The 15,000-nt window shown below is 49.2% G+C and overlaps 1 protein-coding gene, 1 long non-coding RNA gene and 4 other non-coding genes across 18 annotated transcripts in view; 4 read left to right on the forward strand and 2 right to left on the reverse strand.

Annotated features, from left to right (window-relative positions):
- Window positions 1–1,551, reverse strand: part of LOC141277304 (uncharacterized) — a 6,153-nt gene extending 4,602 nt beyond the window's left edge. The window contains exon 1 of the long non-coding RNA XR_012328441.1: window positions 761–1,551. This is a non-coding gene — a long non-coding RNA (uncharacterized lncRNA). The remainder of the gene's footprint in view (window positions 1–760) is intronic.
- A 243-nt stretch (window positions 1,552–1,794) lies between these two features.
- On the forward strand, window positions 1,795–1,866 carry TRNAP-CGG (transfer RNA proline (anticodon CGG)). The gene has a single exon. It is a non-coding gene; the product is annotated as a tRNA-Pro (tRNA).
- Window positions 1,867–2,481: 615 nt separating this feature from the next.
- TRNAD-GUC (transfer RNA aspartic acid (anticodon GUC)) lies at window positions 2,482–2,553 on the forward strand. Its single transcript has one exon. It is a non-coding gene; the product is annotated as a tRNA-Asp (tRNA).
- Window positions 2,554–2,913: 360 nt separating this feature from the next.
- Window positions 2,914–2,985, reverse strand: TRNAG-UCC (transfer RNA glycine (anticodon UCC)). Its single transcript has one exon. It is a non-coding gene; the product is annotated as a tRNA-Gly (tRNA).
- A 606-nt stretch (window positions 2,986–3,591) lies between these two features.
- Window positions 3,592–3,663, forward strand: TRNAW-CCA (transfer RNA tryptophan (anticodon CCA)). Its single transcript has one exon. It is a non-coding gene; the product is annotated as a tRNA-Trp (tRNA).
- A 6,819-nt stretch (window positions 3,664–10,482) lies between these two features.
- The window catches only part of AURKB (aurora kinase B), a 4,955-nt gene continuing 437 nt past the window's right edge, over window positions 10,483–15,000 (forward strand). Inside the window, exons 1-8 of one of the 13 annotated variants that reach the window (XM_019944237.3) lie at window positions 10,570–10,621; window positions 10,948–11,019; window positions 12,439–12,541; window positions 12,651–12,705; window positions 12,950–13,171; window positions 13,445–13,583; window positions 13,693–13,841; window positions 14,782–14,956. In XM_019944237.3, coding sequence (XP_019799796.1) covers window positions 10,972–11,019; window positions 12,439–12,541; window positions 12,651–12,705; window positions 12,950–13,171; window positions 13,445–13,583; window positions 13,693–13,841; window positions 14,782–14,956 — 891 coding nt within the window. In that variant the 5' untranslated portion in view covers window positions 10,570–10,621; window positions 10,948–10,971. Of the gene's footprint in view, window positions 10,622–10,947; window positions 11,020–12,438; window positions 12,542–12,650; window positions 12,706–12,949; window positions 13,172–13,444; window positions 13,594–13,692; window positions 13,842–14,781; window positions 14,957–15,000 lie in introns of those variants that run through there. The other 12 variants (XM_019944238.3, XM_019944239.3, XM_019944240.3 and 9 more) reach the window with 12 other exon arrangements.

A 15,000-nucleotide genomic window follows, 5' to 3' on the forward strand; every position in this document is an offset into this window, starting at 1 on the left:
GCCATTATTCTAGGCCCTGGGAATACAGCAGGGAACAATAAGCACAACAAAAAGCGTTTTTAAAAGTAAATTGTGTAATATGCTAGATAAATGCTACACAGAAGAATAACATAAGGGATCAGTATAGGAGGGGAGAGGACTTTGGGGGGTTGGTTATAGAAATGTCAAAGACTTGCACCTGCGCAGCTACAGAGAGATGGAGAGGAGGGGATGAATTCGAGACATGTTTAGTATAAAAAACACTACAGGATTCAGTAACTGATACAATGTGGAGTCTGAAGAAAAGGGAGAAGCAATTCAGGACGTTGCCAGGGTTCCACTTTAGGGAGGTGCTGAAAGGAAGGGTTACTACCTTCTCAAATTCACTCTTTCTCACCCTATCTCTTTCAAACAACTGTGATTGCCCAAAGTTATACCTTAGAACTCAGTGTTTCCATGTAAAGCTTTGACTCCTGTTAAAATGTAAAATACTTGCAACAAGGTAGAGACAACATCAGTAGTTTACGTCTTAGTTCTTGGATTCTAAAAGTGGGGTCCATAGATATTGTATGGATTTTTCTAGAAAAGGTGGCCACAGCTTTCATCATGATCTATAAGGAATTTAGGCTTCCACCTCTGTGCAGATTAAGTGCGGGAGACCAGGTAAGACAGAGGTGACTAGAGACTTGGGGAAGGCGGGCGCCCAAGAGGAGGGAGACAGAAAATGGCACAGGGTGGCAGGAGGGAGATGCCAGATCAGCCCTGAGCACTCCTCACACACCTGAAAGGCCTGGGATGCCGACGGGAAAGGATGGGCTGTTCTCTGCTGCCCTCCCCCGCCGTCTGGCCAGGGACACCTGGGAAAGAAAAGGCAAAGAGCTGAACCCTTCGTTGAACTCCCCTCCACCAAAGTATCTGTGGGTAGGGCCTTAAGAAGGGATGGGACCACAAATCACACGACTGGGCTATGGAACAAGATGGTTCAGCCCAGAGATGCTACGGGGGGGGGGGGGGGTCGAGTTCAGGGGCCGATCAGAACCCTCCTGGGAAGACTCTCCAGAACAGGAACCGACCTGAGGGAACACGGTAGCTGGCAACTGACCCCATCAGATCCTGCCAGGACTCTTGGCGGCCCCCACGTGAGAGCACGGCGAGTGTATTAAAAGCTTAGAAGCTCGCACAGTTTGGAAAGCCCATCCCCCACCTGACCTCGCCAGCCACTCATCTCAATGACGCCTCCTGCGTGGGTCTTCTTGGCCCCCGGAAATATTCCCTCGCCTGGGCACTACCCTGCGGTCTGGGGAGACTGTGGGCTATCGAAGTGTCGGTCACTCCAGAAGGATGGACAGACGCAGGGACAGAAAGAGGGGCTGGTGTTCCCAGAGAGATCTCAGGACTCATTAATTGTCCCCAACCAGGCAACTCTACCGCTAGTCTTCAAAGCTCTGCGCCGGGGGCTGGGTCCGAGGATGGCGGGCGGAGGCAGGAAGAGTCGAGACTCCGGACTACGGAGTGGCGCCAAGTCAGTTACCGTAGGGAGCGGGCACACGGGTGCTCGAGGCAGTCCTGGAGGGCTGCTCGGGGGCGAGGCCGAGACCACTCCCTCCCACTTCCCCGACGTTATTTCCTGGGAGGAGTCGGAGCTCGCGGCTCTGGAGCCGAGAGAGATTCCCAGACCCCAGCTCCAGAGTATTGTGCGTCGGGGCGGGTGGTCCCCGACCGCGTGCTAGGATCAGGCCGCAGTGAATCACAGTCCTAGGACTGCAGAAAGCCTGGGACGACCTCTAAAGTCGTCCGCGGTCGTTACTGTACGTCGGCTCGTTGGTCTAGGGGTATGATTCTCGCTTCGGGTGCGAGAGGTCCCGGGTTCAAATCCCGGACGAGCCCGGCCTTCCAGTTTTGCGGAAAACAGAGCCCCAAGGCGGTTGTTACTTGGAACGGCGCTGAGGAGGCTGGGCTGGAAGGTGATCAGAGTGAACTGAGGGCTTGAAGGAGGTGTTCCGGGAGCTCTTTTGTTCTGAGTGGACACCCGGGTGGCAGGAAGAGGCTCGCAGCGCGCAGTCCTTCCCAGAGTTCCAGGAAGAGGGCAGGCACCTCTTGACATGGGCAAGACGCTCGCTGTCTGTTCCCCTCCTTCCTACTTGATGCTACTCCTCGGCCTCCAGAGCCTGGTTTCGGTTTGATTGATGTCCGTCAACTTATAGTAGTGGATGACAGTTAGTGAAACGGGTTGGGACCTACTTAGGATTATGTCTGGGAGAGCCCCAGGACTGTCAGAATTCAGGTCTCTGCAGGCTTGGAGGCCGTCTGTCTCTCGGTCACTCCTGCTCGTTTTCGCCCTTCTGGGGACTCGCGCTCAGTTATGGTCTAGAACATGCATAGGTTTGGGTCAGCATTTGTTACTGGACGGAGAGACAGCATCCGCAGGAACCTCGTCATTGGCACGCCGCGCTCGGTGAAGATAGCAGATCAAGTATTTGGAGCAAGTAGCGTTTGTCTCATTCCTCGTTAGTATAGTGGTGAGTATCCCCGCCTGTCACGCGGGAGACCGGGGTTCGATTCCCCGACGGGGAGGAGTGCTAAACCTTTTGCACTAAATCTTAACTTCGGAAGTACCCATCCCGGGCCCTAGGATGAAGATAAAAAGAAGACGGGAAGAAAAAGGAAAGCAGAAGAAGAGGGATCGTTTGTCCTGACTCTCAAGCTCACATTCTAAATTTTATATTTGTTTTATTTCAAGTAACTCGTATTTTAAATATGTGGCTAAATTAATTATTCTCTGCATTCACTAGGTTTATTAGCCATTATTCTCGCCGTTCAATAAGCATATTAGACGCGTTCATTGACGATAATTTAAAATACACAAGAAGGCAAACAGCAAAACACTGTCACACGCGTAATTCGGGGGGGGGGGAAGAAAACTTTAAGTCCTTATGCGTTGGCCGGGAATCGAACCCGGGTCAACTGCTTGGAAGGCAGCTATGCTCACCACTATACCACCAACGCTTCGCTTTGGCTGCTACTTATTGAAGTTCATAAATACTGAGTTAGGTCTACAGGGTCGTGGCTTGAATGATAATGAGTCAGGGCCTAGGCGAGGAACGGACGAAAGCGACACCGACACAGAAGTAACGAGTGCAGTGTGCGAGGCACTCACGTGTGAGCGGCGCTTGGCTCTCGGCACTGCCATTGAGCTCCTGTCACCACGCGAGGGACTGTTTGATTATACCCAGTCTACAGACGAGGAAACAAAAGTCAAGAGAAGCCAAGTAGGGGAAGAGCTGGGATTAAATCTAAGATTTATCCAGGGCGCCAGATCTGCACCAACACTTTATTAACCCCCAAAATAAATCTCAAACCCATGAAGTAATTTCTCTGTTAAGTGAGCTCAATGTGTACCGAGGTTAAAGAATTGGGCCTTAAACCAAGTGCGTCTAAACCCAATTTGTCCAGAGGAGGATGATTAATCCCTTAGTGCGCGCGCATCTAGCCCACTGGCGGCTCGGAGAATGGCTCTGACAAAGGGCCGGGCGGGGTCTGAGAATAAAACTCCGCCCCTTGATGCTGATGATGCATCTGTTCACGAGGTCCGTCGAACAGCGGTTTCGAGAAGGCCTCGTGGCGCAACGGTAGCGCGTCTGACTCCAGATCAGAAGGTTGCGTGTTCAAATCACGTCGGGGTCAAAGGGTTATTTTCGGGAGCTGGATAGTTTTGCAAGTGAGATTCTTTTTCGGGAAAGAAAGAAAAGAATCTTGTGTTATTATATGAAAAAAAAAAAAGGAACCTGAGTGTTTCCGGGATTTTTTTTCCCTAAAGTATCTGAGTTTTCTACTAAAATACAAATTTTGGAACTTTTATTTTCATCTTACTGTTTCCATCAAATCAACCAATTAAATAATAATACCTTTAATCTCATAGATATTTTAGATATCTTAACACAGAAATTGTTCATAACCAGTCACCAATTCTTGTTCCGAAAATGTATTTTGGAGCAATAAATGTTCTTTATTGAAAAGAATGTAGCAATAATGAATAATTTTAAAGTAATAATGATAATTCATAATCCTCCTAAACCAGTGGTTTAATTTTTGGCAATTTAAATTCCACTTGCCAGGGGTGTCCATAATCTTGTACTCCAGTATTTTCACTTATCATTGTAATAGGAATAGGATTCTATTATCTTTATAATTATAATTTTAATGAACATCTGACTTCAAGGACAATGTTGTAAGTTATTAAGCAATTCTTCTAAAGTTAGACATTCTTGTTGTCTGGTGGTTCTCTGCATTTTTTTCTCATTATTTAAAGTGTTACCATGTACATCCTTTTTTTTTTTTTTTTTTGGCCTCTGCTGAATTTGGTCTATGACATGAATTCCTGAAACTCCAGTTTCAGGGTTAAAAGTTCCCCTTAGCTAAACAGCTAACTGCACTGCTTTTGTTACTTTTTCAACTAAAAGCGATTTTCTTTTTTTCTTTCGTTTCCTCTCTTTTTAAAAAACAATTATGTTTCCATTACCGTGTTCTTGTATTCAGTTCAATTTCTTTTTTTTTTTTTATGGCTTTAATCATCTCTGATGTTCCCTCCATGCAGTAGAACATTGGGTATTAAATACAAATATTTTGTATTTAATTTGCATTACATACAAATATTCTCCAGACTTCACTGCCGTCACTAGAAGCCCAGAGCTATGTGTATTTTTGCTGCTTCTGGTATATTGAAAAAAAAAAAAATAACGAAGAAATTTAAGCCATCCACTCCACAGGCCTTGTCTTTCCCAGTGGGGAATTTCTTCCTTGACATCTCTTTCCTTAACTAATAGCGCCTTTGTTAGTGTCACAGGCTTGGGCTGCAGGAGAGGAATTTGAGCCGTCTCACCACAGCGCACAAAGCAGTCACCCACCCAGGCTAGAATCTGTGCCTCGCCTTCCCCTCCTCTCCCTAGTCCCAGGACCGCCTTCCACCAGAGTGGTCACTGTGTTACATGTGTCAAGACTGAGGCTGACAGTCTGCCAGCCTTTGTAACAGAAGCCAAGTGTGCTCGATTTGAGAACCGCTGATGACTTAGCAAGGGGACAGCTCAGGAGCGTTGGTAACCTAACGCGGAAGGAGTGTGAAGCTGGCAGTCGGTAATCCTGCATCCCCACCTCGGTGTCCACCCAGAACAGGGCCCCTTTAAGGAGAAACAAAATAGTAATTTTCTCATTCTATCTTTCCTTATACATTAACAAAAATTTTATTCGAGTATAGTTGAGTTACAATGTCATCTTAGTTTCTGCTGTACAGCAAAGTGAATCACTGATATACATATACATATATTCCACTCTCTTTTAGATTCTTTTTCCATATAGGTCATTACAGAGTATTGAGTAGAGTTCCCTGCCCTATACAGTAGGTCCTTATTAGTTATCTGTTTCGTATATAGTATCGTGTATATGTCAATCCCCCTTCCCCCCCAACCATGTTTGTTTTCTACGTCTGTGACTCTATTTCTGTTTTGTAAGTAAGTTCTTTTGTATCATTTCTTTTAGATTCCACATATAAGCAACATCATATGATATTTATCTATTGCTGCACTTTTTCTTTTTTTTTTTTGGTCACGCTGCCCAGCTTTCAGGATCTCATTTCCCTGACCAGGGATTGAACCCAGTCCAGGCAGTGAAAGTGCCGAATCCTAACCACTGGACTACCAGGGAACTGGGAGACTTACTTTTAACTAGTCTGTGTAAATTTTATCATGTTCATCTATATGTAAAAACCAATACATCAACAGAATGGATAAATCTCACAAACATAATGTTGAATGAGAAAAGTCAGGTGCCAGAGAATATATACTGTGTGATCCCATTTGCATAAAGGTAAAAACAGGCAAAACCAGTATGTGGGTTAGAAGTCAGGACAGTGGTTACTCTTGAGACAGGGGGGGAGTGACTTGAAAAGAAGGCTGGGGGTCCTTCTGGGGTGCTGGTAATATTCTGTTTCTTGATCTGGGTGCTAGTTACCCAGAGGTGTTCAGTTTGTGAAAATTTGTCCAGCTGGACATTTTCCAGTATGTACACTTCAATAAAACATTTTACGATGCATCAGAAGTGTAGTGTAGAGGCTTCTTGTCCTGCCACATGGGCAGGGGCACTGTCCCTGCTGATCCAGTCCCTGAGGATGCACACATGGACCTGGAGGGGGCCTCAGGCCTCAATCTCAGTGGCAGGGATGTTTGGTCCAGGCCTGCAGTTTGTACCAAAGATGAACACTTGGGCTCTAATGGCCAAGAGCAAACCCCAGCGATGCTGTTTGACCTGGGAATGCTCAGGAGGAGTCTGGATGGAGGAGAGCAGCCAGGTCTTGATGCACCTACTCAGCTCATCAGCGTTGCCTCAGGTTTACCTTGAGGAGGACAACTTAGTGGGGAGACATGGGGAGTATTGGCTAGGCTCCTCCAACAAGGCCCTTCCAGAACCTTCTGAGTCTACTACTCCTCGTCCCTGGAAGGGGCTTATTGGCTGACGATGAGAATTCATGTCTTGAAATTTCTTTGTGGGGGAGGGGAGAGAGGGGAGAGGGGGAGGGGGGACTTCCCTGGTGGTCCAGTGGTTAAGGCTCCACGCTCCCAATTCAGGAGTACCGGGTTCGATCCCAGGTCAGGGAAATAGATCCCCTCATGCACGCTACAACTAAGACCCAGCATAAACAAGTAAATAAATTTCTTTGGGGGATATTCCATTATCAGAAATAAAAGGACTGACATGTGTGCCTCACACACATTACAGTATCCCAGCCATCCAGCCTGACCTTTGGAACACGCTACATTCTGACCCTTCCCAGTCACTGGAAAATTCAGCTCTGGGAGTAGAATAGTGACAATTGCCCCTCAAGGACACCGCTCAATGTTCCTTGGCCAGTAGCCAGAATCCCCAATCTAACAGGAACTGGGAGGCAAAAGCAAAGCAAGAGGAAAGAAGAAAAGAGTTAGACCTGGAGGAATTTGCTCATTTCCACCTTTATAAACTTGGGGAATCCCTGCGGGAGAGTGGATGCTGAGCTTGCCTCGCCAAAGAGAACAGGCCACAGTTTGGGATGGGGCTGCACTGGAGGTAGATTGCTGGTACTCAGCGTGGCCCGCAGACTGGCGCCACTTCATGAACTGTTGCTTTTATGTCCGAGATGCGTATAGAATTTGAGAGCTACGTATTTAAAAACTCTTACAGCATCTGTCACAGTACTTTTATAAACGTTGGTTATAACCAAAAAAAAAAAAAGCGAGCTTGTTATTTATTTATTTTTTGCGGTACGCGGGCCTCTCACTGCTGGGGCCTCTCCCGTTGTGGAGCACCGGCTCCGGACACGCAGGCTCAGCGGTCATGGCTCACGGGCCCAGCCTCTCCGCGGCATGTGGGATCCTCCCGGACCGGGGCACGAACCCGTGTACCCTGCATCGGCAGACGGACTCTCAACCACTGCGCCACCAGGGAAGCCTGAGCTTGTTATTTTTATATTTTTTAGATTTCATTTTTCAAGGAACTCATTTTTATAAAAGTATCAATCTGTGATGGATTGGCAATAATTAAGGCTGGTTCTTCCCTATAGATCGTTTGAGGAGCACTGGGGTAAATAACAGAGATTTTGTTCACTAACTGGAACAGGCAGCTGATAGTTGCCTAGCTGCTAGAACAGATAGGTTTTGTTTTGCTTTGTTTTTTGTGAATAATACAAATCTAAATTTTATGCTGGCCCATCAACTATTCCTGAAAGGCCAAATGTCTTCCGACATAATGTGCAAGTGGGAATTTAAAGACTCCGGGGGACAGAGATACTGTGTGGGATCTAACAGGCATATCCCACCCATGCACTGTGTCCCTGACAGGCTCTAGAAAAGTCTCCCTTCACTAGATTATGAGGCATAAAGTATACTGCAAGCGACAGGATTTTTATAAAGATCTTCATTAGCTAGTCACTCTATGCCAAATATGTTGATAAAGGCACTGAAATTGAAATGGGCTCCTTGATCTTGGGAAGCAGGGTTGGGCTGACCCTGAGTGAAAACAGCACTGTACCTCCAGTGGCACATGCCTATTTCTACCACCACACCCCCGATCTGCTTTAACTGTAGGGGCTGGAAGAGATACTCACAGTTACCAGCCTCCTTTGCAGTACTCATGTGACACAGTTCCAAGCAAGGAGATATCTATTGGGAACTTTTTTTGGGGGAGGGCTGCTCCTTGGGGCTTGTGGGGATCTTACTTCCCTGACCAGGGATCAGACAGGGTCCCCTGACAGTGAAAGCACCGAGTCCTAACCACTGGGCCTCCAGGGAATTCCCATATTGGGAACTTTTAGAAAGGCTTCTGATTTTCCTGATAAAAGAGACAGAGACTGTTGGAATCCATCTTGCAATGGGAAAATGTTAAGAGAATCACGGAGAGGCCAATCCAGACCTCTAACATTGTTCAGTTCCTGAGCCAAACTATCTACTTTCTGATTTCTTGTTATGTAAGAGAAAATAGATGTCTACTGTTTATGCCAGTGTTAACTGAGTTTCCTGTTACTTGCAGCCAAAAGCATTGTGAACTGATCTAGAAACCCATTAGGACTTATTTCATTTACATCGGGGTGAATCATATGAAATTGGTATTTTCTGTAGGTCAGAATGATTGACTGTCAGTAGTTTTGCATCATTCAACCCAGATGACTACAAACACTCTAGGTCTGTAGATGTGTGTCAGTTAGTATGCTTTTAACAGCAAATAACAGAACTCTTAACTCAATGCATTAGAGAAGGAAACCTGTTGGGTCATGGAAGGAAATGGCTGAAATAGGCATCCAGACGTTCAACATTGTCATCAAGTTCTCGGGTTCTTCCCAGGCCTCTCTTCTGCCTTCTACAATGTCAGCTTCGTACTCAGCCTGCTCCCTGCAGGAGCACCCCCACCAGCAATGCAGGCTATGTGCTTTCTTGCCCAGTTCCAGCAGGAGAAAAGGAGCTTCTGTCCAGCACTCTGGGCAAGAATCCTAAAATTCCCACTAACTGACTCACTAAGGTCACATGCTTATCCCTGAACCAGTGACCATGATCCCAGAATAAAGGGTGTTGACTGGTGTAAATCAGACAGGGTCCACTCCTGGACCTGGGATGGGGTCAGCTTCCCTCTCAGACCCACAAAACTCTAGTTGCTTTCAGGAAGTGGGAATCGCTGGGAGAATGGATGCTGGCTAGATAACCACAAAGTCCTCTACAACGTGTCTCCATCAAGTTAGCGATTTGGGGCTGGCAGCAACAGAAACCAACAACACAGAATGGGGAGACAGGTGGTTCCCTAAAGCGAAGTTAGAGTCTTATTATTAGAAGAAAGATGAAGGGTGCTGGACAGGCAGTATTTACAAATATCCACTAGTTATTTCATAGAAGGTCCCAAAATCTATTTATTTAACCCAATAATGAAATTTGGCTTTGGAAAGAGCAGAGAAGGGAGTGCAGCAAGAAGGAGAAAAGTGAGAGTGGGTCCAAGCAATTTGGCCTCGGTTGGGGGACCTGCAGAGAAAGGTCCTCTGGTAGAAAATTCTTATTAGGAATATGAGTAAAAGACTCAAAGAACAAAATAATAATGACATAAGAATAAACGCACATGGACTCCCCTGGTGGTGCAGTGGTTAAGCATCTGCCTGCCAATGAAGAGGACACAGGTTCGAGCCCTGGCCGGGGAAGATCCCACGTGCCCCGGAGCAACTAAGTCCATGCGCCATAACTACTGAGTCTGCGCTCTAGAGCCCACGAGTCACAACTACTGAAGCCGGTGCCTAGAGCCCGTGCTTCTCAACAAGAGAAGCCACCACAATGAGAAGGCTGCGCACCAGAAAGACCCGATGCAGCCAAAAAAACAACCCCCCCCACAACATTGTAAATCAACTGTATTTCAATAAGGTATTTAAAACTTAAAATAATAATAATAATAATAATAATAATAGGGCTTCCCTGGTGGCGCAGTGGTTGAGAGTCCGCCTGCCGATACAGGGGACACGGGTTCGTTCCCCGGTCCGGGAAGATCCCACATGCCGCAGAACAGCTAGGCCCGTGAGCCATGGCCGCTGAGCTTGCGCAACGGGAGAGGCCACAACAGTGAGAGGCCGGCGTACCGAAAAAAATAAAATAAGAAAAAAAGAAACACACGTGCAAACGAACAAGCAATAAAACTTGAATAGAGAATCTGACTTAGTATATCAAAGGTAGCATTTAAATTCCCTTGGGAATGGTGCAGTTTGTTTAACAAATGATGCCGGCATAACTGGCTCTCTGACAAAAAACAAAGTTAAACCCTAGTTCATACAAGGATAAATTCCAGATATATCGATGACTTAAATTTTAAAAACAAAACAAAACAACAAAAAAAACCCATGAGACTATTTCGGCGGTCGAGGGAAACTTTCCTAAGCCGGAATCCGAGCTGCTCCGGCGCTCGCATTCCACCTTTTCCATTGGGCCCCTAGGGCTACGTAATGGGACACCCATCCAATGAGGACTGGGCATGGGCGGCGCGCTCAGCCAATGGGGCCAGGGCGGGAGATTTGAAAGGATCTCTGCGTGGGCGCGGCCGGGAAGGTTCAGTTGTTTCCCAGCCGCCAGGGAGGTGGCTGTGCCGCCGGCTCCAGGTGAGCTGTCCTCCTTTCGGGGGCCTTGCGCCGGGAGAGGTCAGGTGATCCGGCAGGTCGGGGGGTCCGTTGGGCGGGCCCGCACGCACTCTGCCGGGCTGCTGGTTGCTCTAAAGTGGAGAGAGGGTCCTGGAAAAGGGTGAGGCCGGTAGCAGGGCTGGGGCAGCGAGGCGAGCTCCGGGATGCGCCCTGATGAGGCCAGCTTGTAAACCTGCTCCCTTTCACCAGCCCCAGACAAGCGCTTCCGGCTAGATCTGTCCGACCCCTCACTCTCTCTCTCTCCTTTTTTTCTGCTTCTCACGGCTCTGCTTCTCTTCTCTGCCCAGTTCCCTCCCCCTTCCCTTCTAAGGATGGCCCAGAAGGAGAACGCCTACCCCTGGCCCTACGGCAGGCAGACGGTAAGGGCTTTCCCACTTCCCCTCCCCCCACCCGCGTGGCGAGGTCCCGCTTGCAGATTTGAGGTCCTGCAGAGGGCGATCCTCTTACCACTTTCTTCCCGGCTTTGCACTAGTTTATGGGCCCCAGTCTGGTCATTTGTAGCCACATCCTATCAGGTGCTGCCAACTTGAGTTTGACCAGCCTGTGAGGACCTCTGCAGAGCTGAGCCTGTTTGTCACATCCAGATGACATCTGGGACTGAGCAGGCAGGGTCTGGCCTTTTGGCCATGATTCCCAACCCTTGTCCTGAAAAAATAGGCTAGGCAGGAAATAGAAATAGACTCTGGAAGGATTTAGATACGTTTATAAGTTTAAAAGGTCCAGGACAAGTCTAAATTAAGAATTTAGAATTTATTTTAATGACTGGTGTGAAGTAAGCATTCAATGGCTTTATTTTCCAGTTGTCCCAACACCTTTCACTGAAGAGTCTACCCTCTCATCTGAAATGCTACCTTTGTTACATATACTAAATTCCCACATATATGTGGATCTATTTCTGTACTCCATTTTGTTCAACTTGCTTATTTGTAAATTCCATGCTAATATCACTGTTTGCAAACAGGTCTGTAGGGGCACTGAGGCTTTCTTCCTCTCTTGGCTAAAGAAGAAAGAAGGGGCCCTGCGTGGGCTTTGCTCTCTGTTTGCGGGGCTTGAGTATCCTGGGGGGGTCCGTATGTCCCCTTGTCCACCAGCTGCCTCCCTGGTGAATCTCTGAATGAGGTTGTCAATAGTGGAGGCTGAATGAGAAAACATTGTCATGCCCACACTGGTCACTCCTAAAAGAAAGGGGTGTATATTACTCAGAAGTTGAAAGTGAAAAGTGGTCCAGGGCCGTTAGAGTAGCCCTCAGTGTCCTAAAGCCTGTTGTGGCAAAGGGGTAAATACTGAGATTTGCTGAACACTCAAGGCCACAAGGACCTTATCTGAGACTTAACAGGCTGAGCTTAGGGGACCATGAGAATATCGCTGTGCTAAAGCTCCTTGAATTTTGTGTGTTCATTACCCCAGCCTGTACTGCCCCCTGGGGTGGGGCACTGGGTAAATGAGTGGTGTTATGGACAAGACTTTGAAGGTTGGACAGCCTTGGGCCTGAGAATGTGGAGTGGGCCAGGGCCAAAGAGGTGAGAGGTTAGGTGTGAGGGTAAGTCCCTATCTTAGGCTGACTTAGGTTGTTTATTAATAACTCATTTTCTATGGGGCTCTGAGCAGAGTCTTCGGGCTGAGTAGGAAAATTGTGGTCTCAGTGTTCCTCTTTGAGCTGGGGATTGGGTAGGTGGGTGGGTGGCTTTATAGCAAGTCCTGAAATGCTGCTTGTAGCACATTCCAACCCGGTCACTGGGATAAAGGCACTCTCAGAGCTCCCCCCTGGTCCTTCTCAGGCTCAGTCTGGCCTGAACACCCTGCCCCAGAGAGTCCTCCGGAAGGAGCCTGTCACCCCCTCTGCGCTTGTCCTCATGAGCCGCTCCAATGCCCAGCCCACAGGTAACTAGGACAAGGGGAGGGCATCGACCTGAGGGGACTAGGGTCTGAGAAAGGTGGACGGGGATGAAAATGTCAAGGGATGGCCTCAATTTCCCTGTTCTTTCCTTAGCTGCCCCTCTCCAGAAGGTGGTGGAGAACAACAGTCGGACCCCAAACTTCTCAATGTAAGCGCCCCAAGCCTTGGGGTGGCAAGAGAGGGGGAGGGACAGTGAACAGGTAGGAAATGGGGGAGGTAGAAGGTAAGGGCAGGAGGAGTAGGGAGGCAAGAAAGCCTGATCCATCCTCAGCTCCCCTGGAAGAGAAACAGGGCTGCGGGCAGGATGGGCTGAGGTGCAGGGAGAAGGCAAACGCCTCAGGGGACCGACTAACCGGTACTCAGCTGCCTACCACCCCCCACCCCCCCTCCAGCAGGCGTTCCTTCACAATCGACGACTTTGAGATTGGGCGTCCTCTGGGCAAAGGCAAGTTTGGAAATGTGTACTTGGCTCGAGAGAAGAAAAGCCATTTCATCGTGGCGCTCAAAGTCCTCTTCAAGTCTCAGATAGAGAAGGAGGGTGTGGAGCACCAGCTGCGCAGGGAGATCGAAATCCAGGCCCATCTGCAGTACGCGGCAGCGCCCTTCGAGCCACAGTACCCCTGGCGCCTCAACCCCCCGCTCCTCTTCCAATCCCACCACATCCGGACTGTCTTCTCTGCAGCTGTGGTCAGGCAGCCCCAAGGAGCTCTCAGTCCTGGCCAGAGCCTTGAACCCAGAGAGCTGCGTCCAGTTCCCCCTTAGCACCGCCAGCCTGGTGTCCCCTGCCTGGCCCAAGCCTGACCCAGTTTGCTGCAGTGGGACCTGTCATCTTTCCCATTTCCTTATGCCAGGATACAGCCTGATGCTTCCTCTGTCTCCTCTCCCAGGCATCCCAACATCTTGCGTCTCTACAACTATTTCTATGACCGGCGAAGGATCTACTTGATTCTGGAGTATGCCCCCCGGGGGGAGCTCTACAAGGAGCTGCAGAAAAGCCACACTTTTGACGAGCAGCGAACAGCCACGGTCGGGGCGGGTGGGCACCTGGGGCACCGGCCGGGGGCTGGAGGCTGGGGGGACGCTGCTTGCAGCCCGGGGTCTATCCTTGTCTGACTGCCTGTCGTTGGCCCCCCAGATTATGGAGGAGCTGGCGGATGCTCTGATATACTGCCACGGGAAGAAAGTGATTCACAGAGACATAAAGCCGGAGAATCTGCTCTTGGGGCTCCAGGGAGAGCTGAAGATTGCTGACTTCGGCTGGTCTGTGCACGCCCCCTCCCTGAGGTATGGTGGGCCAGGAGGCCGGCCCTGGGGGTGAGGCTGGGGCATTCAAAGTAAAACCACTCCAGATCTTGTTACCCAGAGACATTCTGGGTGGTTCTTATGTAAATATACAGACACAGCAATATCTTTACAAAAATAGGAGACTCTCTGGGAACTCCCTGGTGGTCCAATGGTTAGAACTCCGCGCTGTCACTGTTTTGGCCCGGAGTTCAGTCCCTGGTTGGGGAACTAAGATCCTGCCAGCCACGCGGTGTGGCCAAAAAGAAAAAAACCAAAACAGGAGACTCAGTTTTGCCACCCAGGTTTCTCACTTGAAATATATTGGGACCTTCTTGCCATATCACTGAGAATACGCCCACGTCACTTTTTTTTTTTTTTTTTTTTTTTTTTGCGGTACGCGGGCCTCTCACTGCTGTGGCCTCTCCCGCTGCGGAGCACAGGCTCCGGACGCGCAGGCTCAGCGGCCATGGCTCACGGGCCCAGCCGCTCCGCGGCATGTGGGATCTTCCCGGACCGGGGCACGAACCCGCGTCCCCTGCATCGGCAGGCGGACTCCCAACCACTGCGCCACCAGGGAAGCCCCCACGTCACTTTTAATGCCTTCATAATAGTGCATAGTAGAGATGTCACCTGATTAATGTAAGCAGGATGTGCTTGATGGACATTTGAGATTTTTCCTTTAATTCTAAGGTGAACATTGCCCTCATATCTGATTATTTTAACACACAGCCCTCAGTGTGGAAACGCAGAGGCAGTGTGTAAGCCCACCTCTGGGGCTTTAGTGTATGTCTTCGCCCCACTCCTACCCCAAAGGCTCCGTCAGAGCCTGGTTGGAACACTCCCCTGGCACATCCTGGGGTCTCTGGGCTCCCTGTCAAGCTTCAGGGAAAGGAGAGAAGGTCTGGACCTGGGATCCCTGCCCACTCACCCCCACCTCCAGGAGGAAGACAATGTGTGGCACCCTGGACTACCTGCCCCCAGAGATGATCGAGGGGCGCACGCACAACGAGAAGGTGGATCTGTGGTGCATCGGAGTGCTCTGCTACGAGCTGCTTGTGGGAAACCCCCCCTTCGAGAGTGCTTCCCACAACGAGACGTATCGGCGCATCGTCAAGGTGGGAGGCTAGCCCCGGGTGTGTGGTTGGGGTCTGTGCTGGCC

The sequence above is a fragment of the Tursiops truncatus genome, chromosome 20, assembly GCF_011762595.2.
Source record: "Tursiops truncatus isolate mTurTru1 chromosome 20, mTurTru1.mat.Y, whole genome shotgun sequence".
NCBI lineage: Eukaryota > Metazoa > Chordata > Mammalia > Artiodactyla > Delphinidae > Tursiops > Tursiops truncatus.